This window comes from Bactrocera dorsalis, unplaced genomic scaffold (assembly GCF_023373825.1).
Source record: "Bactrocera dorsalis isolate Fly_Bdor unplaced genomic scaffold, ASM2337382v1 BdCtg069, whole genome shotgun sequence".
Classification (NCBI taxonomy): domain Eukaryota; kingdom Metazoa; phylum Arthropoda; class Insecta; order Diptera; family Tephritidae; genus Bactrocera; species Bactrocera dorsalis.
Genome location: NW_026038120.1, coordinates 37432 through 64300, shown reverse-complemented (window position 1 = coordinate 64300; position 26869 = coordinate 37432). Strand labels below are relative to the sequence as shown.

The window sequence follows — 26869 nt, the reverse complement described above, 5'->3', positions numbered from 1 at the left end:
CCTTTTTTTGGTTTTTATAGTTTTCATACTTTTGCATTTTATAGCAGATTGTTTGATTAACAGTTAAAATTCAAATCATATTTATGCTCCTACAAAAACCAATTTAATAGATAAAGTCACCACCCTCAAATATATATATACATATATATTCAGGATATGGAAATCTCTGTTCCTTTGGTTGATTCGACAGGTGTACGAGTAATTAAAAATGTTAATTTTTAATGGACCGCATATAAATAGAAAAATACTATGTACATTGAAAATCAATCGAATAGAATCATTATTTGGAATCAAATTTAATGCAAAAAATGGTGGTGTATCAGCTAAAATAACGTCGACATATTTGAAAAGTACGTTTTTAAGAAACTCAAGCGCACTTTGAACACTTTGCAAATGCCCTTCATATAACATTACAGATGTTTACATGTTTGCCTTCAAATTACTTACTCAATTTAAAACAATGAATACATACAGTCACTACTTAACTGAGTATTTCCCAATTACGACAGTAAGTAAAGTTTATTTTGATACGTTTATTTATAAATATAGTAAATCACATTTTACGAACCAACACAATTATAATGAAAGTAATATCTATTTTTTTGCATTGTCCTCCTAATCCACTACAACACATACAGCTGTGTTCATTAAAATAGCAGTGCAAGAGAAGTGAAAATATATAACGGTTTTTTGGCATATTCCGTTTAGTTAATTGATCGCTTGCACATTGTTTTTGTAAAATGGAATACAGAGAATAGAAAAAAGTGAAAACCCCGTTAGATTTGATATGCTTGGTGCTTTTTTTTTATATTTTTGCGAAAATCCACCACTTTTTGGCTGTTCACTGAAATAGCAATTTTTAATTTTTCTCAACGAAAAGTGCCGATAAAAATTTTAAATTTGTGAATAATGAGTCAAATTAAGTTTATTATTGTAATTTAAATGACAATAGACTATAACAATGAACAAATTTAAATTTTAGTGGGTACAAGACCCCACTGCTCCAAGGAAGATAGGCTTTTGATTGTTGAGCTTAGAGGCGATAGGAAAACATACAAAGGAATACAAAGCCGTTTAAAAAAGTTCTGCCAAGAATTGAAGCCCGAAAAACGTGATACCCTACGCAAAACTACAAATTTGGAGAACCCTCGCATAATGAGCTTCAACAAAAACAATCCTTTTAGACAGATGAGTCCAAAATGGTCTTGTTTTGTGGAGCAGGCTCTAGACAATATGTCCGTCGACCTCCAAACACGGAGTATATTCCAGATTATACTTCAGATTAAACGGTCAGGACAGTAAAGCACGGTGGCTTAAAAATTTTTAAATGGGCCGTTTTTTCCTATAGCGGTGTTGGCCCAATACATATGTTCGATGGGATCATGGATTAAAATGTGTACGTGGAGATATTAAGGAACGTTATGCTGACATGTGCCAGGTGGAATATGCCCTTAAAATGGACATTCCAGCAGGATAACGATCCAAAACAGACCAGAGAATTGGCTAAAAATTGGCTTAGCCAAGAAAAAATCGTGTTGATGCCATGGCCAGCTCAATCCCCGGATTTCAACCCCATCGAAAACTTATGCGGACACGTCAAACGCTTTGTTTCAAAACAATTCCCGTCTTCTAAGCCGCAGCTTTGGCATGTTGTTCAAGAGGGGCGCAGATTCCTCTTAAGCGTTGTCAGGACTTGGTTGACTCCATACCTCGTAGGTGCGAGGCTGTAATTGCCAATAAAGGATACACAACAATGTATTAGGACAATACTAAAATATTATTTAGTATAATAAAGTTAATTAATGAGTTATGTTGATTTTTTTGATATTTTTCGTTAGCACTGCTATTTCACTGAACAGCACAAATTAGCGCTTTTATTTTATTATTCATTCATACTTAAAAAATATAACATAAATTAGCACAAAATAAGTTTTAGGTCATGTAAAAATAAATAAATTATCACTTCTAAAACATTTTTTATCTCATATTTTGGGTTTATAATAGAATTTGTCCATCTAGAACATACAGGTCATCTGCACTGCTATTTCAATGAACACAGCTGTATGCCCACAACGTTATTAAATTGCAGCTGTTAGAATGGTTAGTCGCATAGTATGTAACAGTACGTTATTTTGCTACTTACTAGTCTCCTTGAAGTAAAAAAAAAATTATATACAGCACTGAAGAAAAATAAGAATTAATGAATACTATAAGATCAATTTTTAGACTGTAGAATATTTTCTGCTAATTTTTCGACACTCCAAAAATTATGAAAAAAGTATACTCAAAATATAATGGAAACATATCTGCCAAATAAGTAACTAAAAATAATACAATTTATTGCAATATTTCTCAAGCATTAGGTTTGGTAGTTGAGATATGGAAGCAGTCTCTTTATCCTTAAAATTCAATATTTTAAATTACATAGAGAACAGCCTATATGTACACAATATTATTTTCTTTTTTTAACAAAATATATTATCTTATGCGTGTTAAACGCTTAGCACATTTCCTAAATCCGACATTAGCTCTTAATTAAAACAAAAACTATGATTCCCTTACTGCATGTGAAATGTTTCATTAAAGAATAAACATTACGCTTGCAAATCGGTTTTCAGCAATGTTTTCATGGACAAGAATTGTAATTAATTACCAACCGAATATCTCAAATACAGATATGAATATGTAGATACATACAAGGTAACATATGTAAGAAAGAGGCAACATAGAGGCCACTTTCGCATGCAAATTAATAAGGTCGCTAATTTCAAACTTATAGTTTTTTTCATTATAATTTTTTTTTTTAATTGCAGGTAACACAAATAAGCCAGAAATGGAATGCAAGAGGGCAGTCTATATAAAATTCAGTAAACTTGGCATTCGGTGTTATAAAGGAAAAAATTACGATTCAAAGCTTTTATGAAAAAAAGATTTCTCTTTGAACAAACTTCAATATTTATATCTTTTTTTTTGTAGCTTTCTACACTTTTCATATTCTCATATGTATGTATGTATATACATACATTAGGACATCTACATAAGTAGGTCAGAGTCGTTTGTATTTGTATTTCTTAAAAATTATTTTCATTTAACCACAACTATTAAATACAGCAAAATCGATGTTCAATCGTAATATATCGAGGCTTGAAATGTCTCTTGTCAAAATTACAATAAATATAAAATATGAACGCAACATGAAACTTTGTATATAAATAAAATAACGTAATTGACATTTTAAATTCTTGGCCACTTTTCCTACCATTGCCTCACTTAAAATCGAAGCAAGTTTGACTACTTGGCTACATTACTTTTTCGGGCATCTTACTAAGCTTCAAATTAATTTGCACACTCTGCGAAAACATCTTAATAATACCGTAATAATCATTAGAGAATACTTTCAAGAAGCTGGGTATATTCTTGTTTGCTAATTCCGAACAAAATTGCGGATATTTGCGATTCGACGGCTGCAGATCATCCCAAATCGAAAGTAGATCACATTCATCACTAAAATATATAAAATAAATAAAGTAGCATAAACAAACAAATATTTTTATACAGATATAAAAACTAAGTATCGTAAGATTTACGCACCGAATTTCATTGCTGCAGTCCTGAAGGGATATAATTAAATACTGCACTTTAAGTTGTGAGTATTGATTGTAAATATCTGATGACTGCTGACGGCTGAATACTGAGTAGACATGTTCCGTGCGTTCACTGCAAATTAAAACAGCAACATTAAAATCAAACCGTATTTAAAAAAAAGTTACATTGATTTAACACTTGAATATTATGGGCATGATATAGAACGGAAACATTTAAATATGTTTCGCATGAAAAGCTTTTTAGGCATTAAAGATACTGTGCCTTTACGAATTTTCTTTTCAATATAGTCCGGCAACAGTGGATTTGAAATAAAATAACCTATATTATCACATCATGTTTTTAAGACAGATACAATCCCATAGTCACAACCACATATGGTGCAAAAGAGGGGCGCAACTCAATTTATGCTGTTATGTATTGCACTCTGGTTTGAAATGCATATTTTCTCATTCTATTAGATCTAAATTCGTTATTCTAATTTCAACGCAAAAACTAAAAATGTTATGTATATTTACTGGATGTGACGTATTTCCAAGTGAGCATGGTTTACAATCGGTCGTCTAGTAACTAAATGCACCGTGCCAATAATTTCTACTGGACCTGTAATTTTCAAAATGGCAATAAAGACATTGTGAAAAATTTGTAGTTATTGAGTAAAACCTGCAAAAACAGCGTCGCGCTCAGTATTAATTTTGATCCATTCCAACATGCTATCCAAATCATCACTAGCATGTCCTGGGCGTGTAGGAAAGTATTCTTCACGTATATTCTAAAATAGTTTCACAGATGAAAAATAAAATGGATTTCAGAAACTTAATGCTGAAATAAATCTCGCTTTAGTTAATACTTACAACTAAACCGGGATTAACCATGCTTGTTAAAAAAACCGCCAATGATACTGCCCAAAATATATTGCGTTGCTTGCGATACCAAAACTTGGAACATATTGTCGGCGCAATAACACAACCTTGAGTGAAACAAAGGAAGAATAACTTTTTTACACTAAGTCCTAAGGCGGTAAAAACGGCCATTTGTACAAAGCTGTAGACATAATGGAAACCGGTAATATCGCTATGATAGTCAGCTTTGGAAGCTTCGCAGTCCGCGCTTTTATGAGGTGTACGTCGTACGTTTTTATTACCATCGCCACTTTTTATACCACTGCTATCAGTAAAAGTGCAGTTATTCGTATCACTCCCAGAATCGTTCGTTTCCACCTTTGGTGCTGCTGGGATCGACTCACTGTTTATTGTTGCTTTATCCTCACTTATGGACGGTTTTACATTTCCATCAGTACATTCTTCTTGTTGCTTTTCTGAATTCTCAGAATGGTTAATTTTAGAAATATTTCGAGTACCTTCTTTAATCTGCTCTTTTAATAATTTGATGTTATTCATAAACTCTTCGTGTTCAAAGACTTTATTGTTCTTCGACTTAGTTTTCTCCTGTTTATAGCGATTGTAGTCATAGTTACAATCTTCTAGTAACTTAAGACATTCATTTAAATCGTTCTCCGTCTCTTTATTTGACATATCACCCATTGATATGCGGTTTTCTTCCAAAAAATCCTCGAGCACATATTTTTTGGCTCGTTCCACATTATCTTTGCTGGGATTTTTTTTTTCACTACCCTTACGCCACTTGCGAAAAAACTTTGCCAACATCACAACACCGTACATGCAATAGGGCTTCACAATTAGAGTCTTTATGAGCTCCCACAAATGTCCAATATTCAAATTCTGATAAGCTGGATTGCAGGCCGCAATGCTGGTGGAGAAACTCACTTTTGCCTGGAAGCTCCATTGCACTATTAAATCACGATAGAGGGCGAATCCGTTGTCAATTGAACGTGCGAATCCTGTTCTCTCCAACATATCATATAAAGTTCCTTGCACACTTATGGCCGCTAATAACCCCGCCCAAATAGTTTTGAACGAAATGCCACTATTAGGAGTTTGAGGTTTGACTTGCCGCTCTATACTGAGAAATAGAAGTCCAATGGCTGGACCAATATGCCAGGCGAAAATATATTTCTTGTTGCTAAAGGAACAGTAGTAGGCTAGTGATGTGGCAATAAGTTGAGAGATCGCATAATCAATCGTAAAAGTACTAGAAACCATCTCAGATATTGAACTTGGGGTCCAAGGAGCCATCATAATAAGGACCTGCGTTGCAAAAATAACAGAAGAAAATTGCCAACAGAGAAGAGCAAGAGCTGTCAGCAGCGTCAATTTGATTGTCTGTAAAGTATATTTATAAATATCACAAGTCATCAAATATTAATGAAAACCATAAAAGCTTAATAAAAATATCTGTGTCTTACTATAAAAAGCCGCTTGTGATATGCTTTGCGTTCCGTGATGCGATCAATACACAAGCAAAGGTAAAACATTTGCATGAAAATAATTGGAAAAGCAAAATTTTCACGTGCCATAGGGGATTCGTAGATCTTGGAAGCAAAACTGTGGAACATAACATAGGAAACCACTGCGTAAATGCCACCAAATATATTTTCACTAAAATTATAGAAAACAGATATATATTTATTTACCTATTACAAAAGATTTCTGATTTAAAATTTTACCTCAGTAATGTTCCATATATATAAATAACTAGTACAGTGACCCCACCAAGAAGCCATACGCATTCCAAGTAAAACTGCATGGGCTGTCCAATGCCGTCACAATGACGATGCTCTAAAGGCAAACGAACATCGTTGCTCCGCCAACAACTAAATATTGGAAAGTTTTCTGTGAAAGCATATCGCCTTAGCAAATGGTAGAGATATCTAAAATTATATTTTTTTATTATGAGCGAAATACATTTACTTTTTTGGTATATATACCCTATTGCCAATTCTGGTAACACATGGAACCTTTGTATTACATTCACATTTTGTGGATGCTCGATGCCAGTTAAATTGGTTAATTTATCGTAACCACTCCAAAAGTCTGCTTCCTCTGTAAGTGTCTTATAAAATGAATAATAAAGCGAGTCCTCCCGCCGCAACAAAGACTCCCGTTCTAATTGTGTTAAATATGCAATATTGGTGCGGGACTCAAATATTGAACGCACATGTTGAACATACAAAAAGAAAAAGCCGGTACCTATACCAATTGACCATATCATTTTAAACAAATAATTAAGTAAAAATTAATATATTTATGTACATATGTATATGCATTAATACAATATTCTACAAAAGTATGACGATCGAAAAGCACAATAGATGTATCAGATGTGGAATCACTTTACTAACCAATTAACGACTGCGAAAGGATAAGTAACAATTTTTGTTCTTTCATTATTATTATTATTTGATAACACACTAATTGGACTTAAAACTTCAGTTCCAAATCATTATGGGTTTCATTTATTATTTATAGACACAATTTTTGCACTATCGCCTGTCAATTTGAGTTTTAAATTTAATATAAAAGAAAAATAATATATTTCTTATCCGGCTAAATAACTTTTCTATTCTTGCTTATTTGCATTTAATTTGCCTATTTCGAAGAAACAAAATCAGCTGATATAAAACTAATGACAGCGAATGTCAGCCAAAATGTAACACAACTATAAGGTGAACTCACAGTGCTACGTTTGGTAGTACAAATGTTTTACTAAATGGTGTCATGTATTACATATGTTACTCCTGAAATGAACATATTTGCGTTTGTAATAATTATATCTATAAATATATATTATACAAGCAAATTTTGATGGCAATTTCATGATTACGTGTTTGTTGATTATTTGATATCTTTTATAGTTCACATACTATACGAATGGATTTTCCAACTTCAGTCTAAATGTAGTATAAGGAAAACATCTGGAAGTTTGACTCTGCTTTTTGTGGAACATAATTTATTTGAGGTTATATAAATTTTTGATATTAGAGCTGGTCAGGTATCTCTGTCAATTGCTGATCTAATATAGTTGTTTTAGAAGTAATTATTTTAAATTAAATTGTAATCATGTCTGATTTTGATTCACTATCATCGGTTTCAAGCGATAAGGAACTGCAGGATTTTTTGATGGTTGAAAAACAAAAGGCTCAAGTGAATGCACAGGTTAGTATAACATTAACCTTATATTTACAATGTGCAATTATATCTCTCAATTTTATAGATACATGAATTCAATGATATCTGTTGGGAAAAGTGCATCGGCAAACCAGGATCAAAACTCGACAGTTCAACGGAAACATGTTTAAGCAACTGCGTTGATCGTTTCATTGATACATCACTGCTAGTCACGCAGCGCTTTGCACAACTATTACAAAAGCGTTCAGGTGCATTATAAATCGCAAAGGCAATCGTTTCTAACTTGTCGGAAAGTTAGATTTATCAAAAACCAAATTACTACTCTGTACCGTGCGTATATAAAAAATTAACACACTGCGAAAGATTTGTTACTTTAAATCAAAAAGTAACAACTATAGCAAATAAACTGACAGCTAGCTAAAAGTTGCCATGGTTTATATGAAGAACACCTGTAACCATTGCGAAAATCAATTATAGCCAAAAATACGGGCTTTTAGCTAATTGAAATAGACGATTTTTATTTGAAATATGTTTTGTTATCTTTTAGTTTTAAAATAAAAAAATTACACTGTAATTCTAAGCCTGATTATCAAGATGCCAATACTTGTTTCTTCTTCATATTCCTATAAATTTCGATAAATTTGCTTTGTTCGTCTTCAATCATTTTTCTTGTAGCCACAGGAAGTTTTTTCCTCTTACCGCTAAGACTTACTTTCTCTACTTTACTTGAAACTGATTTACATTTACTCTCTAATTGACCTTGATCACATTTGGTATTAGGCAGTAATGTTTTAAGTAGCAAATTAGCTTTTTTTCCTGGCTGAAATTTAAAAGAGAGTTAAACATTATGGCATTCATATATATTTTATCATCTTACTCTTGGAACTGTCTCAAATTTTTCAGCTCTTCGAGGCAATGCTGTGATTATTGGTGGTGCATGTACAATTTCTCCAAAGCGTACTATATCATGTTTATATTCTTCCAAATCGTGATTTTGATGGGATTTCTGCAATTAAATAGGGAAAGTTCCTTTAAAACATATTTTGTGGTATGAAAATTTACCTCTTCTTTATCTTCTTTAATGGCTTGTTTAATCAATTTTTTTGCAACTTCAGGATCCAAAGGCTTTCCTGGCTTTTCTTTTCCTTTATTTCTGGACACATTACTTTTATCTCTATTTTTCCTTTTTTCTTTTAATAATTCATCAATTTCGTTCTTTGGCTTCTTGGTTATGGAAATTTCTCCAGTTTTTGCGTTTCGAATAACATTTACACCATACTTAGCTTCGTATTGTGCTTCCCGTAAGGATTGGGATGTTATTCTATTTACACGTTTTAAGTAATCTTCATCCGTCTCTTCTTTCAATTGTTGAATATGTCCAATTTTTTTGGGGTGTGTTAATTTATCTTTAGGCATATCTTCTTTACCTTTATGTATTCGCTTAATTTTCTTTCCAGCTTTGGTGTCTTCAACCAGCTTTTTAAATTGTGCGAATTTGAAAGAAACTTGCTGATTATCACGTTCAGGAGGATTGTTCGTAACTTTCCTAAGTCTAAAAATATATGTTTGTGATTATATTTATGCTGATATATATGTAATTGGACGCAATACTTTTTTTCTTTTTCTTCAAGTTGTTTAAGTGGGTCTCGAACTCCATGGTGTTTGCGGGCAGGGATTTTTCTATTACGTACCATTTTCTTTCACGTCTATGGTGTAAAGTATTATTTCGTACAAAATTAACCCACATGTATTTGTTTACTTTCTTCTTCTTCGATTTGAATGGAACTTCCATTCACCATAAATGAACACTACATCTGAACATACAAATATATAAAATCCACCCAAAAATTGTGGATTCCATATATCGTTCATAATATATGCTTAATAATTATAATTAATATTTAGTTAACTATATGTAATCTCTTACTATTGTATTGAATACTTACATATGTTTATAATAAATTTATTTATTTTCTGATTCACTTCAGAAAACGTACATTTATGTACATTCTCTGTTCAATTTTTAAATAGAACTATCAAGAATAGAAGAAACGCCAAAAATGTGTATTTTCCTTCTCTATTTTGATGTCAATTGTTTGACATTTGAAGGCAAACCACTTTTTATCACTCACACTTGATTATCAGCATCAAATTTTCATAGTGAATGCAACGAAGTAAATAACAAAAAACAATAGGCAATTTTCTTCTAATATTATAAACAAAGTTCAAGTTTGCAAAATAAAACGCAAGTGGTGAACATAGAGCAAATACGTCGCAATATTCCATTGAAGACATTTTAACTAAATTTGGTTCTTCATTTGGAATTAAATACCTTACAATATTACCAATAGTGAACCAAATCAATATAAGCGGATTCATTATATACGCTTTAAAACTAAAGCAGCTCTGTAGAAAGTGTTAATCGCATTAATAATTTTTATTCGCATTTGATATAGTAAATCTTCACAATAAACGGATTTGGGAGGAAGTGACTAACAAAAGTAACATACATATCTGTCTATTGAATAAAGTGTGGGAAAATTATAGCAATTACACTGTATTTGTTATTTTGTTATATTTTATTAGATACAGAAGAATGGTTGAACCTATTTTTGATTACCAGTTTCGGCTGATTCTAATTGGTGATAGTACAGTGGGCAAGAGTTCGTTACTCAAATTCTTTACAGATGGCAAATTCGCCGAGGTAAGAAACTTCTAAGACTGCTCAGTTTAATAAAAAAAAATGTTGATATGTAAATTACATAATTGAACAGAGACAGTAATCACTTACACACAAATAAACAAAGATGTACTAATTGATAAATCATCCTCCTTTGTTGAACATATGTTTTAAGCGAATAAGTCGTTTACGTATGTTTGCACTTCACTTCTTATAATAATATTTAAATGCTTCATATGAGTATCTATTGATATTATTTTAACAATTAATGTTACAGCTATCTGACCCTACTGTTGGTGTTGACTTTTTTGCCCGCTTGATGGAAATGAAGGATGGAACCCAAATAAAACTACAACTATGGGACACAGCTGGTCAAGAACGTTTTCGATCAATTACAAAATCATACTACCGAAACTCGGTTGGAGTATTGTTGGTATATGACATAACAAATTATGCCAGTTTTGAACATATTCCACTTTGGATGATGGAAGCCCAACGTCACATTGAACCACATCGTCCAGTGTTCGCATTGGTCGGTTGTAAATTAGACCTAGTAAATGCCGGTGGTCGTCGAGAAGTAACTACAGAGGAAGCTCAATCATTTGCCAACCAAAACGGCTTGCATTTTGTTGAAACTTCAGCTCGAAATGGTGTTAACGTAGAAGAAGCTTTTCGTATGGTTACACAGGAGGTATATACGCGAATACGTTCAGGCGAATACAAAGTAGAGGACGGCTGGGACGGTATAAAAACTGGGTTTGCACGTCCAAATAGTTTAGATTTTAATTTGGTTATGGCGGAGCCGGAAAAATCGTCTTGTTGCTGATATGTTTGTAAATGATGATTAAATCAAAGTCACTGGATGGCAAAAATAGTGGGTTTCCAACATTAGAGAAAGAAAATGCGAATTTTATCGTAATTGATTGAAATGTGAAGTATGTATGTCTGTATGTTTTATTCTCATAAGATGAAACAGTATATACATACTTACAAACCAGTGCGCATTTCTTTACCGTTGGAGTACAGCTAAAAAATGGGAGGTTACAGTTTTTATTTTTAATTTTGTACTTTATAATGAAATGCGAACGAAGCTATTCTTACCAAATAAATGATAAAAAACTAGAAGATGAAAAATAAATGGTTTTAAATATATTAAAACCTGCATACAATTACAATAATTGAGGGTAACAATTTTAAAACCTGTTCTTTCATTGAAGATTTAATATAATTTATATATATATGTACATACATATGTGTACTTCATTGTACTATTATCAATATTAAAATTGTCATTCGAGTACCACTAACATATTATAGCTTAGCCATTTCATATATTTTTTATTGTCAACAATTTTTAACCCAACCTTATTGTAAGTCTTAAAACGATTATATCCCTGAATAAATTTATATGTCCATTAAGTTGTATTTAACACATATGTATTTACTGATGGTATTGAATTCCTATTTCGTAACTAACTGTGTTCTTTGCTCTTTTGACTAATTTTAAAGAATTTCGTAAGCAAATGCAATTGTTCAATTATTTCAAAGTAAATACGTACACATATATTAGAATTTCTAAATTGTCGCTATAAAATAAATTTACGTTTAATTTTACTTGTTAAAATTTACTTTGAGAATACAGAAATAATACAGAAGGAAAACTTTAATATCGGTATTGAACGAAGAATTGTCTGTTGTTTTTGTAGGAACTAAACGGACTCCAAAAAATCTTTGGACATTGCTCAGAGGGAATTTCGAAACTAAGACTTGTAATTTCTCTGCGTGATTATTTCCATAGCATCGCATACAAGGCTGTCCCAAATTTTACGCTAGATAGGAATTAAATATGCGTGTCCCTGAATCAACGCAATTTTTAAATTTGTCGTTATTTATGATGTAATAATTCGACAGTTGACAGTTTAGGCTAACTAAAAATGGAGCGTTACAAGACAGAATAACGTATTCTTGTTGTTTTAACGGTTATCTAGTCCCCCTTAGGATGATAAGGGTCATTTGTGTTGTCGTCGACGTCATCTAACGGGAGGCCCAAGAAAGGGAGAAGGGTGTTAGATGAGTGGGGTTTGTAGGGCATGCAAAGAGGTGGTCAGTATTGAATGTATATTTTGAATAAGCAAACATAAAAATCGCATGCGCATATACTCGTAGAATAACGTGTCAAATAATAAGATAATATTTCAAAAATAATGAAAGCTTGGCGACCGCAGTTCGAAAATTTCATTCAAAATATGGTGGGAATAGTTCTGTAACTTCTTTGATTGTGAAAATGAATTGAAATGGCGACAAATTTAAATCTTACGTTATTTTTTGGACACCCTGTATTTGCAGTTTACGAGTATATGATCGGACTCTTCGTAATATACGTTACATGTAATGAGTTTACATTAGAACAAATTACAACAGCTAAATATTGAAGAAAAATCTTCGGATTAATGAAGCATACTTTTATTTTTAAATACTAGTTAAATAAAAATTATTTATACTTATTTCTTTCTTTCTTTAAATAAGTCGATAGGTTTTTTTTTGGATTTTGTGGGACTTAATAAATTCGTCGTAATGGCAGCATTGTGTTATTGCATTCATTTTGCAGTTTCTTTCATTCATTCATTTGTCGGTGTGCGATAGTTGAAGTAAATTTTTCGGAAATTCTGTTAGACTTGTTTTTATTGAATTTATGACCACAATTTATTTAATTTGAAGATTACAATTTATTGCGATCCATTCTTTATAATACAAAACGTTATTAGCAATAAGATATTGGCTGCAACAGAAAAGGTGAATTAATCTTGTAAAGTGAAAAAATCAATCAGCAAAGAAGGAATTTTTGTCGACATCATCAAATGTGTGAATGCCACCAAAAAATAGCGGAGTGCAATTTTGAAACCATCTCGAAGTAAAGCATACGTTGCCAGGATATTAATCTATTAATAGATGAAATAATCTGATAAACAGTAACAATTTAATTTGTGTGTTAACACGTTAAAATGGCTTTAAAAAAAGTTAAGGGAAATTTCGAACGTATGTTTGACAAGAATCTCACGGATCTTGTGCGGGGTATAAGGAATAATAAGGATAACGAGGTAAAATGTGTTTCCATCTGTTATTTCTAAGGACTTTAGATGTTTAGTACTATTATGAATTATATATTTGATTTTTCTTATTCATATAAATCCGTGTGGATTTACATATGCACACACATAAAAGTGTAAATATGTATTCACATTTCTTATCAATTGTAGTATTTGTGTATTTGGAAATATTTGTATCAAACTGTTACCTCTTTCAGAATACTATATACTTCAACCAGCATCACTTAATGTAACAATTCTTTCTATTGTCTCTAAATTATAGTAATTAGAATTATTTAAATATAAGCTATATCGATGAGAAAAATACAATCCATATCTGTTCCACTATTCGTTTATCGAACAAATATTTATATTCACTAAATTAATAAAATAAAGACTATAAGCGAACTTCTGCGGGATTTCTACCGGAATTAAGACTGCCAACTCGACAGCATTAGAGGCTCCAATATTCTGCACAAACCTTCACGGTAGAAGTGTTTTGTTAGCATACATTATATTTGTGGTAAACAATAATTATATATATTAGTGTTTAAAGTAGTATATAATTGCATTTAATTTCGGTTTCGTAGTCTAGAATAAGTACTATAACCGATTTTTTTTATCGTTTTAGGCGAAATACATAGCACAATGTATTGAGGAAATCAAACAAGAACTACGACAGGATAACATCAACGTTAAGTGCAATGCTGTTGCGAAATTAACATACGTAAGTAGTCATGTGTTTGTATAAACTAATAATGGCAAACCTAAGCTGCTCAAAATTTGTAACCTTGGATTATATACATATATAGTAGGTTAAATGCTGTTAATTGATTTCTTTGCAATATCTTTAACGCAATTCAAATTTGTAACTCATATATGTATGTATATCACAACTTGTAGATACAAATGCTCGGTTATGACATCTCATGGGCCGGTTTTAACATAATTGAAGTAATGAGCTCATCACGATTTACATGCAAACGTATTGGCTATTTGGCAGCAAGCCAATGCTTTCATCCTGACAGTGAGGTATGTATATATATTTACAATATAAAACTAAAATTAATATACTCCTTAATTTCATGTAGTTACTAATGTTAACAACAAATATGATACGCAAGGATTTGAATTCTCAGAATCAATACGATGCTGGTGTGGCTTTAAGTGGTCTAAGTTGTTTTATTTCGCCCGATTTATCTCGGGACCTTGCAAATGATATTATGACTCTGGTAAGTAATTGTAACATGCCAAAACGTGCAAAATAATTAGGTATGTTTTATTTGGTTGCAGATGAGCTCAACAAAACCGTATTTGCGTATGAAAGCTGTTCTTATGATGTATAAAGTATTTTTACGTTATCCAGAAGCATTACGACCTGCATTTCCCAAACTTAAGGAAAAATTAGAGGACCCTGATCCAGGTATGTGTATATATAAATATCGCCATTTCCACAAAAGGGGTAAACAATGTGGTAAAATATAATAGACACTCTTTTAATTTTTGAAATATACTGCACTTACTTATACCTATGTATATATATCTTAACTTCAAATAAATATATATATATATATGTAAATGATTTATAAGGTGTACAATCAGCTGCTGTTAATGTGATCTGCGAGTTGGCCCGTAAAAATCCCAAGAACTATCTGCCTTTAGCACCAGTTTTTTTCAAACTTATGACGACTTCCACCAACAACTGGATGTTAATTAAAATAATTAAATTGGTGAGTATTTTTTCTCAGCCTGATTTAAACAATTTCGTATTTATATAAAATATGTGCATATATGTTTAAATTGTGGTAATATGATAATATTTTATGTGATTTATTTTTAGTTCATTTGGAACCTTTCTTTACATAAAAATGTAACTTTAAATTTGAGTGAATTTTTCTAAACTATTATAAATGCCCCACGAGATTTAGTGAAAGTTTCCCTTAAATCTTTAATTTTTCTTTTCTCTCTCTTGTCTCATTTGATACTACCGAATGACTATTCTTATTTCTGCGGCTTTATTCTAAAATAATCATCAAGTTTGCCAGCCTTACGACAATCGAGCCAGCGTTAGGACGCAAATTAACGCAACCCCTGATTGAAATTATTTCCAGGTTTTTATTAAATCACTATCTGAAAACATTTTTTATTATTTAATTTCTTTAGTTTCATAGTTTCGCTTCTCAAGTGACACTCACCTACTGATTTTTCCATATCGTTTGGCGCTAAATCAATTTTATGCACGCACTGCTTTGTGGCATATTTGATTTACCCATTATTTTTCCCTCATATAGTTCAAAAAAGTTCATAATTTATTTCCTATTTTGTTTACACGTTTATTTCAAACAAAAGAAATGCACTTTTCGGCTCGAAAAGCTTTTGCTACTAATTTTATTATGTTATTTATTTGTATTGCTAAGTTTGTATTGTCAGTTGGCAGGAATTTCGAATACCATATTCCATTATGCGAAACCTCCTAAGCTAATCTGCCATTGTTGTTATTTTATTGTACTTGTAACATACTGCAAGCAATTGACATTGCTGTTGGTAAATGTTTTTTTTTTATAAATTTCTAGCAATAAATACCTATTCATGTGTCAATAAAGGACTTAGAATAAAATTTTTTTAATCTGAGTGGCCTATCCATTATATTTCTGTTAAGATTTGTTTTGATTTATTTGGCGGGGAAAACTAACTTCCTACAAGCTGTCTATTACTCCGAAATAATTCCTAAATATTTAAAGAATTAAGCCAATACAAATATTGATTAGTTTTGTAAGTTTTGTGTATGTGATTATGTATTTATAATTTCTTTGCTTGTTTCTTTTTCTCTTGCATTTGCAGTTTGGCGCTTTAACTCCTTTAGAACCCCGGCTAGGAAAGAAATTAATAGAACCTCTCACAAATCTTATTCATAGGCAAGTTTCATTGTCGTGTTATTGTTGTCATAAAGATTTCAAATTCATACACATCCATATGAACTATATGGACATATGTATGCATTTATACATGCTACATGTATAATAACATATTTTTTTTTTTTCAAAATTCGGCAAACTCAATACAAACTTCATGTGTTCAATTTGCTTTCATATTTTGTACTTTTGTTTCTTCAAAACTTAAAGAATGCACTTATTACAGCAAAACTATTATTATTATTTTTACAAAAAACACATATTCGTGCGATCAGCGATTTTGTTTTTGTTATTGCATTTTATCAAATGTGTACTAGTGCATTAAAATATAAAAAGTTGTATGTGACAATAATTTATTTCTGTTCTTAATACGTCCCAAATAGTACGTCCGCCATGAGCTTGCTTTACGAGTGCATAAACACAGTGATTGCAGTGCTCATCAGTATTAGCAGTGGAATGCCGAATCATAGTGCCTCAATACAGCTTTGCGTGCAGAAACTGCGCATTCTCATAGAGGACTCCGATCAGAATTGTGAGTATTAATATGTATGTATATGTTAATGTAATTGTTAAGGAATGTTATGGAAGCTTAACCGACGTTTAAATTGTTACTTGAAATTTCTTCGCCATTTTATGCAGTGAAATACCTGGGATTGTTGGCCATGTCCAAAATTTTGAAAACCCACCCGAAAAGTGTGCAAGAGCATAAGGATTTAATTTTGGCGTGCCTAGATGATAAGGACGAATCGATACGACTCCGTGCTCTCGATTTACTTTACGGAATGGTGTCAAAAAAGAATCTCATGGAAATCGTCAAACGTTTACTTGGACACATGGAGCGTGCCGAAGGATCGCTGTATCGCGATGAATTGCTCTTCAAAGTAATTGAGATTTGCTCACAGAGTTCTTATTTGTACGTTACGAATTTCGAATGGTACTTAACTGTGCTAGTTGAGTTGATTCAACTGGAAGCTGGTTCCAAACATGGTATCTATCCATCATGATGTAACTTATTATATTCATCTCGCTAATTTATTTTTTTATGTTAAGGGCGTTTAATTGCCGAGCAACTCCTAGACGTTGCTATACGGGTACCAGTTGTACGTCAATTTGCAGTGAATGAAATGACCAACTTATTGGACACATTCTCCATATCATCGCAGAGCAACTCAATGTATGAAGTGTTGTACGCCGCAGCTTGGATCGTGGGAGAGTTCTCAAAGTAAGTAAATGGATTAAAAAATTCACCCGTCATGCGATCTTTTGTCGTAATTATTACACTTGTATATATATATACATATGTTTTCAATGCAGTGATTTAGAAGATGCCGAAAGGACTCTAAATATTTTATTACGCCCACGTCAAGTACCCGGCCATATACAAGGTGTGTTTGTACAAAATGTTACTAAATTATTTACAAAATTAGCAACTACTTGTCTGGAAAATAAGGATGTTAGCGGCTTGATTCGAGTGAGTATCAGGATGTATTTAGGTTTCATATAGACATTATTACAGATAAAATTTAATTTATTTCAGCTTTGTGATCATGCCCTGGAGAAGCTTCAAAGTTTTAGTAGTTCGAATGATATTGAAGTGCAGGAGCGTGCAAATGCCTCGTGTATTCTAATTGAAATGCTCCGTTCCCAATTCAGTAAGGACAGCAGTTATCATAAAAGGACCACAATGGTCGCACTCTCTACCGACGGCGTTGAAAATTTGCCTGAGCTTGACGCATCCACAATACCTGCTATTATACCGACTCTAGCAATAGAAATTGTTCAAGAGATGGCTTTATTATTTGATGGTGAACTTATACCAGTGGCTCCAAAAGCACAACGCAAAGTTCCACTTCCTGACGGTCTCGATCTAGATGAGTGGATAAATGTGCCGCCTGAAGATGAAAGTAGCAATTCATCCCAAGAGGATAAAGATGAGCTCTTTGTGTCAGCTGCTCATAATGACAGTGGGGCACTGAGCAAGCGACGCAAGAGTGAAGAGCTGACTCCCGAGCAAATCGAACGAAATCGCATGGCTCGTCTAATAGAACAATCTCACAACCCGCACTATATTAAATCTTCGCCTTCAGCAACAGAAATGAATAAACAGAAAGGTCCAAGTGCAAATAACACCAGTTATAATGTTGATCAATATGACAATATTGATGAAATACCGATTTCGGAACTGTCCTTAGATGTACCACTTCAAATAGGTGGTAAGTTGTAAATCTGATTGTTCACTATATTTTAATAATTTATATTTATTTTGTACTTTCAAAGTTATGAAACGTTCTGATCGCTATCTAATACAAGAGAAAACAATGAGCAAGGAGAAGAAAAAACATAAAAAGTCAAAGAAAAGCAAAAGATCAAAAAACAAAGTGGCATACAGCAGCTCCGAATCGGAGGATGGTATGACTTTAAACGCTAAAAGTAAAATCGCCTTGCTTTAAATAAATAAATTTCAGACTCGAAACCACTTCATATAGTAAACACGATCATGGATATGCCTGAAGGTGTAGCTCTATCGGACAGTGAAGATAAAGATTGCAAGTTTGATCCGAATGATCCCCACCGAGCTCTGAATATTGAATTGGACATGTAAGTAACGAAAACGAAGAGTTTGGGGTCTATAAGTATCTTATCTTATTTGTTTTACAGCCCTGACCTGGAGGAGACCAAAGGACGATACCACGAAGTGAAGCCCGCGCCTCAAAATCAAAACAATAATTCTCAAACATTAATAAATGAAATTGATTCAAAAAATAAAACCAAGAAACGAGACAAGAAAAAGTCCAAAAGCAAAGTGAACGATGTAGAAGAGCTCGAACGCCGCAATAAAGACGAAGATAGTGTCCCCAAATCGCACGTCAAATCCAAATCAAAGAAGAAATCGAAAAGTAATGCAAATACAAGCAATACTGATTTGTTAGATATTTCCCCAGAGATGATAAAGAGCTTTGCAAAAACTACATTGGACGACAGCATCAGCACTGTGGAAAAACGCAAGAAGGAGAAATCACATAAATCAAAAGATACAAGTAAGGGAACCGTTAGCGTAAAGAAAGAGAAAAAGGCTAAACATCATCGTAGCCACAGTAAGGAGAAAAAACACAGTATTCTCGAATCGTCGATAGGAGGTTACGAAGAAGCCATTGGCATTTCAACTCCAAGTAAGGAAATCATTTAACTTGCGACTCTACACACACATATAATATTGTATAACCGTCCCTTGCTATATTTTCGATCAAGTTGCAATAGCCAATAATTACACTAAAGTATAGGATAACATTAAGTAAAGTCAATATTTTGCATAAGGTTGAAGCTGATACATATACATGTGCAAAATATGTGAAGAAAACTTGCAATGCAAAATGTAAATGTAATATGACTTTTTATATATGTACCAAATTACGAAGGTGGATTGCAACATTCCCAAACTTTCAGACAAGTAAATAAAATGTGTTCAAGCGTTCAAAACATGACTTAGAAGAAAGTTATGAGAAAATCCTTTAAACTTATACTTACACATGTCTATTAAAGATTGTTGAAATTGTTTCGAAACAAAAGAGGTCCTTTCCTCACGCATACATATATAAAAGCACATCTACTTTCATATACATACAGCTTTTCTAGCTTTAAAGACTTTAAAAATACATAACGGTCAAAATATTTTATATCAACTTATAGAAATTATAAGCTTATGAATACTGTAGAGTAGCGAGTTATGAATTCTATAATGCATATTCCTTTAACAATGCATCTACAATCGTATATCCTAATAGACTAACGGAGGAAACGTACAACGGTACTCGCTTCCTAGTTAAGATATGAACTGTAATAAAATATGATTATATTGTATAATACATAGTAAGTTTGTAAAGTGAGAACATAATGAACAAATAAACGTATATAATAATCAATATTATTTATTTTTTTGTTGCTTTATTTAGCCTTGGACATAAATATCAACATCCAATTTATAACCATTATTTCCTTCATTGACTCCAGTGGTCAGTCAAAAAGTGTATGTACTCTAAGCTTATCATGGCGTTGTAAGCGTGCTTGGAGAACAGTTTGATCCCCTGCATTACGGTCAAATATATGAATAATAAAAGTGCACTGTGGAAAATGGTTTGTCTTCATAAAAGTTCTCTCTTTAGTGGATTTTATTCTAATAACAAAATACTTTTGACAATTAAATTCATTAAACGAGAAATTTAACTTATAACTATTACGAATATGTTTATATTTAGGTCTTACAACTTCGAAATTTCATAAAGTGCTATATAGTTTCCATCAATACACATTAATTTGAGTTTAATTTTTATAAAATACCGAAAATAAGTTTAAAATATTTTGTTTCATTTAAATGTGGCAACTTAACGAAAATGATACTCAGAATTTAATACAATCGACATTTTTTCTATAATGTTATTCCATCACATGCACAGATAAAATATTGCAGTTTTTTTAACGTTTCAAAACTTTTTCATAGAAATAATTAAATAAGTTACACCTTCATCTGATGTTTCGGTGGCATACTATCTTTACAAGATTTCACAACAGGACATATAAAAGCGATTCTTCTCGGCTATAAATATGGGACGTATTGAAGTTGCTAATGAAGTACGTTTAGTCAAATAGCATGGCAAAATTGCATTGGCACTCTGGTGATTGCAATACATATCTTCTCTTTCATAATCCTTTTTTCCTAATATTTGTTGGTCCCTTAGTGGATAAACTAGCACTATGCCTTCGTTGGATTGTTTATTAATTCTTTTCTTGGGATATTTATTCCAATCCTCTGAAGGAGCTTTAGGTGGAAATTTTGGGGAATTCAAATAGGTGTTGTATTCAATATTTTTATTGTTAAAGCAGTCATCTCTTAATTGGACCACATTGCACCACATCGAAATGGGCGTATGTCAATTCACCACCGAATATCGACTTCCCGCCAAACTCTTATTCCCATTAAACATAATACTCATTCGCATGTGCTCGAAAGTCAACGGCACACAAAGGCGTTGATCGCGCTTTTTGTAGTATTCATTAAAGTCCAAACGTATGCCGAATAGCTGTAAATTATGATCGTTATGCGAGTTCAGTGCCAACAAAAAGCAACGTACTGCCTTTTCATAATCGGCGCAAATGTTATCCAGGGACTTGTGATAGCTTCCAATTATTTGTTCAAATATCTTACGCTCTTGATCCCGTTCTAATTGACGCTCAGCAGTTACTCCGAATTCACCTGCCTCTTCAGATATACATATGTGATTTTCATACTCTTTACGAGCTGATAACTCCTTAAAGCAGATTTCGTAGAATTTGTTTTGCCACAACTCCAACCGTATTATACCATCGTACACGTTTTCCATATTCTGGCACAATTGTCCCGAATTAGAGTCAAGGAAAGCGCCACATTTTATGGCATTCAGAAATTCATCGTGAGCATCGAGGATGTCATCTAGTGCTTTTGCACTTTGTACACGGTCCTGCAGTTCAGCCCAAGAACATTCAATTACTTCGAAGAGTATGTAATACTGCATCTGATGGATGAAATGTATCATTTCTGACGTGAGGAGATGCAAGCGATAAAGCACCTGATTCAGTTCACTGCCCATAGCTCGGAGTGGCTTAAATAGAGAAAAGATTTTGTGCAAATTTGTATTAAACTAAATTCAAATTATTATAAAATATAAATTAAAGGCTATATAAACGACATAACAAAATAAAATGTTAAATTCGGTTGTAAGGCTATAATGTCCATAGAGCTTATACATACATATGTATCTCGTTTCTCTTCGTCGTTTAACATATTCGGTTAAAACAATAAAACTCTTAGTTCTACTGGGTACTTGTACGGAAATATTCTAAGTTTACTACCAACGACGGCCGTACTATACGATGGTACCTAATTGCACTTTAACAATATACAAAATGTTGACAGTGGGGTTAAAGTAGATACATAGACGGATGGGCAACATGTTTGTATACATTCCGAAGCATTTTCGACGAAGAACAGCGCAACCGACATAAAATCCACATGTAAAGCAATTTTTCTCTTTACTTGACGTTTGTCTTTTCGCCTATCAGCATTGTGTGGACTTTGACTATAGTGCACTGAAGACAAATATATAATATTGGATTTTTACAAGAATATTGCTGCTATTTATTAAAATGTCACTTGCATCTGATGCCGTATTTGAAAAAATTATCGATGGCCTAAAAGGAAACGAAGCAAAGGCTAAATCTATAAATGGGGTGTTTCTCTACAAAATCACCAAAGATGGCAAAGTGGCTAAAGAATGGAGTAAGTGGTGACTAAGTCCAATTATTTGCTTTGATTTTTGATCAATTAATAGTCGAGATATTCAAGTTCGAAAAACATTTTGAAAAGTTCAATGTGCATAAATCATATAAAACACACATTTGCATATTTCCATAAGTACACATAACAAAAAGTATATGATATATTATTTACAGCTCTGGATTGCAAAAACGCTAAAGCATACGAAGGTCCAGCACAAGGTATTAAAGTCGACACTACATTGACAGTGGCCGATGAAGACATGGTGGACATTGCTCTCGGAAAACTCAATCCCCAAGCCGCGTTTATGAAAGGCAAGCTCAAGATTTCCGGTAACATAATGTTAACACAGAAGTTAGCACCTCTGCTTAAGACAGAGGCCAAGTTGTAAGGACATTCAAATGGCGTTTTAAATCAAATAAACTACAAGCATTCTATTTAACATTTATTCCATTGGAATTCGTATATTGGTGTTATTAAATTAGTTTAACATTCGGGAGATAAGTTCAATTTAATACAATGTAAAGGGCAAAACATTGTTTTATGAGCATAATTTAGTACTGGCGATTATATTTTATGCAAAACAAATAAATAAAAGAATACTGAAATTTTACTTATGTATGTGATGTATTAGTGGTGGGATTGTGAATTACATGGGATTTTACTTATTCTTCACTTATCACATGTCATATAAAGTCGTTTTGGATTAGATTACCGGCTATTTCTCTTTGACGAACTCTACCCCATCGGCTATTATCATCTCATAAATATTTAACACATTAAATAAGCGATCAATGAAAATCCGTCGACCCTACTTAAGTTTTTGTTTTTATTTTTTGACGAAATTTCACCAAGGGGCCTACATAAATAATCAATAAACCACTACAATATAATTGGGGTAACTTTAACAACAGCAACATAAACGTGTATGTAAACAGTATTCCACGTAAAATATAAACAAAGTTGGGTAAGATAAATATACTCAAATTATTTATAACTTACCTTTGCGTTGCACTTTTGATCCTTCCAAATTTTAGAGGATAGTACGAATTCCATGTGTTTCATACGCCATAGAGGTTTGAAAAGGATTTGATAAATGCCCATACACGGTTCGAGCATTGTAGCTAAAGGTCCGCGTACGGTATATTGTAATGATAGTATATCCCAACCAATATCGCCGTCGCAGGGAGTTAGCAACCGTACGTCTAGATGATTGAGAATTTCTGGATCGTCATATTGCGCATTTGTTGATCGTATGGCGGCATCCATTATCGATGAAAGATCGTAAGAGTAAAGTTCCTTCGCTGGTTTATCCAACTCGCATCTATGAATTATGAAACAGGTCATATTTTACATGTATATGTATACCAACAAATTAATTCCATTATCTTCATACTTCAAATTTTCCATAAGGATTCCAATAAAGTCTCCTTGTCCAAGCAGAAGATAACGACGCATTGCCTGAAGATGTTCGAGAAGTTTATGTGGACCCATGACAATATCTAGCACACGCTTCGAAGTATTCAAGTAGATAGCATCGATGGTTGAATGCAATTTCGTATCGGCTACTCGTGAAAATATGTGATCCGCTGTTAATACAAAGATTGTGTTCATTATTTGCATTTAATCAATGTAAGTTCCAAAGCTTACCATTTTCTTCAATACATAGACGTAATTCATCGCGTCCTTTAACTGGTCTCTTATCTTCACATATTTCACACAAGAAATTTATGCTCTTTCCTGTTACCAAAATTTTGTGTGCCATTTCAGTTGACATAAAATTTGGCAACATAGCTATGCGTACTCTATATTTATCATGCCACAAGCGATCAGGTCCAACTTCTGCCAAGCATTCAATGAAGAACTCACCATGTGGATCGCAAATTTCTCCTTCCAACAGCCAATGTGAGAGCATTTGATAAAGTGGACCACAAATCGCAAGCAAAAGCTCACGAACTAGAGACTTTACAGTGGGATTACCGTTATTCAAAAAACTATGTACTGTTGAAGCGAGAGCACCACCTTTCTTCTCCTGACATGCCTCCGCTATAGTCGCTAGCCATTGCAACCTCTTAAGTGCGTCAACTGACCATACTAGAATTTTCATTAAAGTTAGTCGTTCGTGACGCATTGGTATAATACTGTTGCCTCTTAAAATTGTATTATGTTCATGATCTCTTTGTCTGTTTAACTGGCAAATAAAATAAAAAACTCAGTACTAATTTAAATAACCTTAATAAAACAATACCTGCTCTTGAAGTGTTGCAACCATGCCATAATATCTAGTTAGTTCTTTTTTTAAAGCGGACACAAACCCCTGACCCATAAGACCCAAAGGGCATAAGCCGCTTTTGCTATCTGTATATGACTGAACCAAGTCATGGTAGTACCTGCAAGATATAAATATATATATACTCGTACATATACATTTATAATACATATATAAGTAATGGAATATGATATCGCTTAGTCATAGCTTACCCCAATTCTGAAAGCCTCAGAAGCATTCCTGCTTGAACCACGTTTAAAGACTTCACCTTTGAATCTAATTTAAAACGTCCTGATATTACGTCCTTTTTAAGGTATTTTCCCTGAATACCCGTAAATACGTATATGATATTTTGTACTATGTCGTCGTTTACATTATTTTGTAGGTCGAGTGATTTACTACCATCAGCATGTAGAGATGGAAAGTTTACTCCATGAATAACACCACAATTTCCACCGGTTGGATCATTTTCAGGTGTCATTCGACTAAAGGCACTACGACCAGATACCATTGGTTTTACGCTTTCTTCCTGTGAAGTATGTTGATATAATGAGTGTGTTTGAAAAACAACTTTTTAATTTTCCAATAATTTTTATTATTTTTAATAACTTACATTTCTGGCTCTATTGTTAACAGGAAGTATGGAATGTTGAGGTTGCTGCTGACTGGAAGTTTTGTGCAACAAATGTGATCGGATTGATTGAAACGCTGAATTAGTCGAAGCCATTAACTGACTACGGTGACTTTTAACATTCCCAACATTGTGCCCATTATCGGTTGAATATTTGGAGTCAGACATAAAATATAGAAAAGTTAGCAATGCGGTACGTTGATGCTCATCAGGAAGCTATGAAATGTAAAAAATAAAAATAAATAATTTTCTTCCCGTTTCTGAAAAGTTTTACTTACTGCTGCTTTGAGTTGCTCATGAAATTTTAAAAATAACGCACTATTGTTTATAGCACTGCTTGTTTCTCCTGCAGAATGAGCACAATCACTTCCCGTTGCACCGAATTGTGATCCAGCAGAGCATAAATTCGAAGTAACACTTTTCGCAGCAGAAGAGTCAAGATGATGTGTGATTTTTGTTAGAATTGAGGTTTCGTCGAAAGGCAATGTTGAGCCCAAAGCAGTGGGACAGTTGGATATGTACTGTGTTACGTGACGCAAAATTTCTCCTGTAAAGCAAATCGAAAGATGTTAAAAAAACATATTTCATAATTAAAAATAAATTTGGACTCACGGAAACAATTCATTAAATATTAATAGAAATTTAAATATATTTATAAATTAACTTTTCAGTTTTATGATTTGATTTGATTAGACGTCATTATTCAAACTCATTTTTCTTTTATTTAAAGTTTTTCGGAACAAACAACTGCAGAATTTAATATTGCTACATCATTAAATTCTGGAAAGTTGACTTACTATGATTTTCAGATGGTCCTGCCAAATGTTTGCATAATTCTGCCAATAATTCGTAAATGTCCTTATAGTCTCCGCGTCCTCCTTCACTTGCATCTCCACAACCACCGCTATCCAACACATTTCTCGACATTATTACTGCATATATACAAACAAATTGAAGACCTGCCTTTCACTCTTTGTTATATAGACAATTAAAAACCGCTCCAACTGCACTTATAACCGCAATTTATTATTTAGAAAACTCCAAGATGTATCTACATATATTTATGTGTGTTTTGAGGCAGATTTGGATTGTATATAATTCGAAGTAGTCACTTGCTATTTCCGAAACAACTGTCAATATTTTTCCTAATCGCCAGGAACTCTTTACTCTTAGTATATTTTCTTAAAATGGAAACTTGTGTAAAATAAGAAAATATGATTGCGGAATTAAAATATATTAAAACTAATTTAAAATTCCATTGACATCCTTCACTGCTAATTTTTAAAATGCACCAAAAATAAGATTTGCGCTAAAATCTTGTGTGAATAGGAG

General features: G+C 32.8%; 7 protein-coding genes across 11 annotated transcripts; 4 read left to right on the top strand and 3 right to left on the bottom strand.

The window, feature by feature from the left end:
• Positions 1-513: 513 nt before the first annotated feature.
• LOC105225513 (C-mannosyltransferase dpy-19 homolog) lies at positions 514-7124 on the bottom strand. Its single transcript, XM_029549904.2, has 9 exons — positions 6866-7124; positions 6452-6713; positions 6191-6394; positions 5930-6122; positions 4458-5846; positions 4267-4375; positions 4122-4206; positions 3592-3717; positions 514-3504 (listed from the first exon to the last, which is right to left on the bottom strand). The coding sequence occupies exons 1-9, from the start codon at positions 6909-6911 to the stop codon at positions 3300-3302; spliced, it is 2619 nt and encodes an 872-aa protein (XP_029405764.2). The 5' UTR covers positions 6912-7124; the 3' UTR covers positions 514-3299.
• Positions 7125-7483: 359 nt separating this feature from the next.
• LOC105225510 (mitochondrial import inner membrane translocase subunit Tim8) lies at positions 7484-8253 on the top strand. The gene is made up of 2 exons (XM_011204014.4): positions 7484-7679; positions 7738-8253. Exons 1-2 carry the CDS (start codon positions 7584-7586, stop codon positions 7909-7911), a joined length of 270 nt encoding a protein of 89 aa, XP_011202316.1. The 5' UTR covers positions 7484-7583; the 3' UTR covers positions 7912-8253.
• On the bottom strand, positions 8137-9736 carry LOC105225511 (coiled-coil domain-containing protein 137). Its single transcript, XM_049461640.1, has 5 exons — positions 9599-9736; positions 9264-9466; positions 8715-9204; positions 8530-8658; positions 8137-8472 (listed from the first exon to the last, which is right to left on the bottom strand). The coding sequence occupies exons 2-5, from the start codon at positions 9344-9346 to the stop codon at positions 8242-8244; spliced, it is 933 nt and encodes a 310-aa protein (XP_049317597.1). The 5' UTR covers positions 9347-9466; positions 9599-9736; the 3' UTR covers positions 8137-8241.
• On the top strand, positions 9686-11531 carry LOC105225509 (ras-related protein Rab-39B). 3 transcript variants are annotated; one of them, XM_011204013.4, is made up of 3 exons: positions 9686-9826; positions 10239-10356; positions 10610-11531. In XM_011204013.4, exons 2-3 carry the CDS (start codon positions 10249-10251, stop codon positions 11156-11158), a joined length of 657 nt encoding a protein of 218 aa, XP_011202315.1. In that variant the 5' UTR covers positions 9686-9826; positions 10239-10248; the 3' UTR covers positions 11159-11531. The 3 variants fall into 3 exon arrangements, with proteins under 3 accessions (XP_011202315.1, XP_011202314.1, XP_011202313.1); XM_011204012.4 differs by having other exon boundaries at positions 9793-10067; XM_011204011.4 differs by having other exon boundaries at positions 9793-10153.
• A 1413-nt stretch (positions 11532-12944) lies between these two features.
• LOC105225508 (AP-3 complex subunit delta) lies at positions 12945-20255 on the top strand. Of its 2 annotated transcripts, none has more exons than XM_011204010.4 (15): positions 12945-13430; positions 14050-14145; positions 14322-14450; positions 14510-14650; positions 14712-14841; positions 15009-15148; positions 16260-16333; positions 16714-16862; positions 16970-17317; positions 17381-17552; positions 17645-17801; positions 17868-18543; positions 18608-18739; positions 18796-18928; positions 18989-20255. In XM_011204010.4, exons 1-15 carry the CDS (start codon positions 13335-13337, stop codon positions 19515-19517), a joined length of 3102 nt encoding a protein of 1033 aa, XP_011202312.2. In that variant the 5' UTR covers positions 12945-13334; the 3' UTR covers positions 19518-20255. The 2 variants fall into 2 exon arrangements, with proteins under 2 accessions (XP_011202312.2, XP_049317593.1); XM_049461636.1 differs by lacking the exon at positions 16260-16333 and adding an exon at positions 15456-15529.
• On the bottom strand, positions 20231-26868 carry LOC105225507 (gamma-tubulin complex component 3). Of its 2 annotated transcripts, none has more exons than XM_011204007.4 (9): positions 26335-26868; positions 25816-26084; positions 25520-25753; positions 25119-25435; positions 24886-25027; positions 24288-24828; positions 24034-24226; positions 23640-23961; positions 20231-21963 (listed from the first exon to the last, which is right to left on the bottom strand). In XM_011204007.4, the coding sequence occupies exons 1-9, from the start codon at positions 26462-26464 to the stop codon at positions 21256-21258; spliced, it is 2856 nt and encodes a 951-aa protein (XP_011202309.2). In that variant the 5' UTR covers positions 26465-26868; the 3' UTR covers positions 20231-21255. The 2 variants fall into 2 exon arrangements, with proteins under 2 accessions (XP_011202309.2, XP_049317594.1); XM_049461637.1 differs by lacking the exon at positions 26335-26868 and adding an exon at positions 26150-26291.
• Positions 22385-23250, top strand: LOC105225506 (peroxisomal multifunctional enzyme type 2). The gene is made up of 2 exons (XM_011204006.4): positions 22385-22640; positions 22814-23250. The coding sequence occupies exons 1-2, from the start codon at positions 22508-22510 to the stop codon at positions 23026-23028; spliced, it is 348 nt and encodes a 115-aa protein (XP_011202308.1). The 5' UTR covers positions 22385-22507; the 3' UTR covers positions 23029-23250.
• Position 26869: the final 1 nt, after the last annotated feature.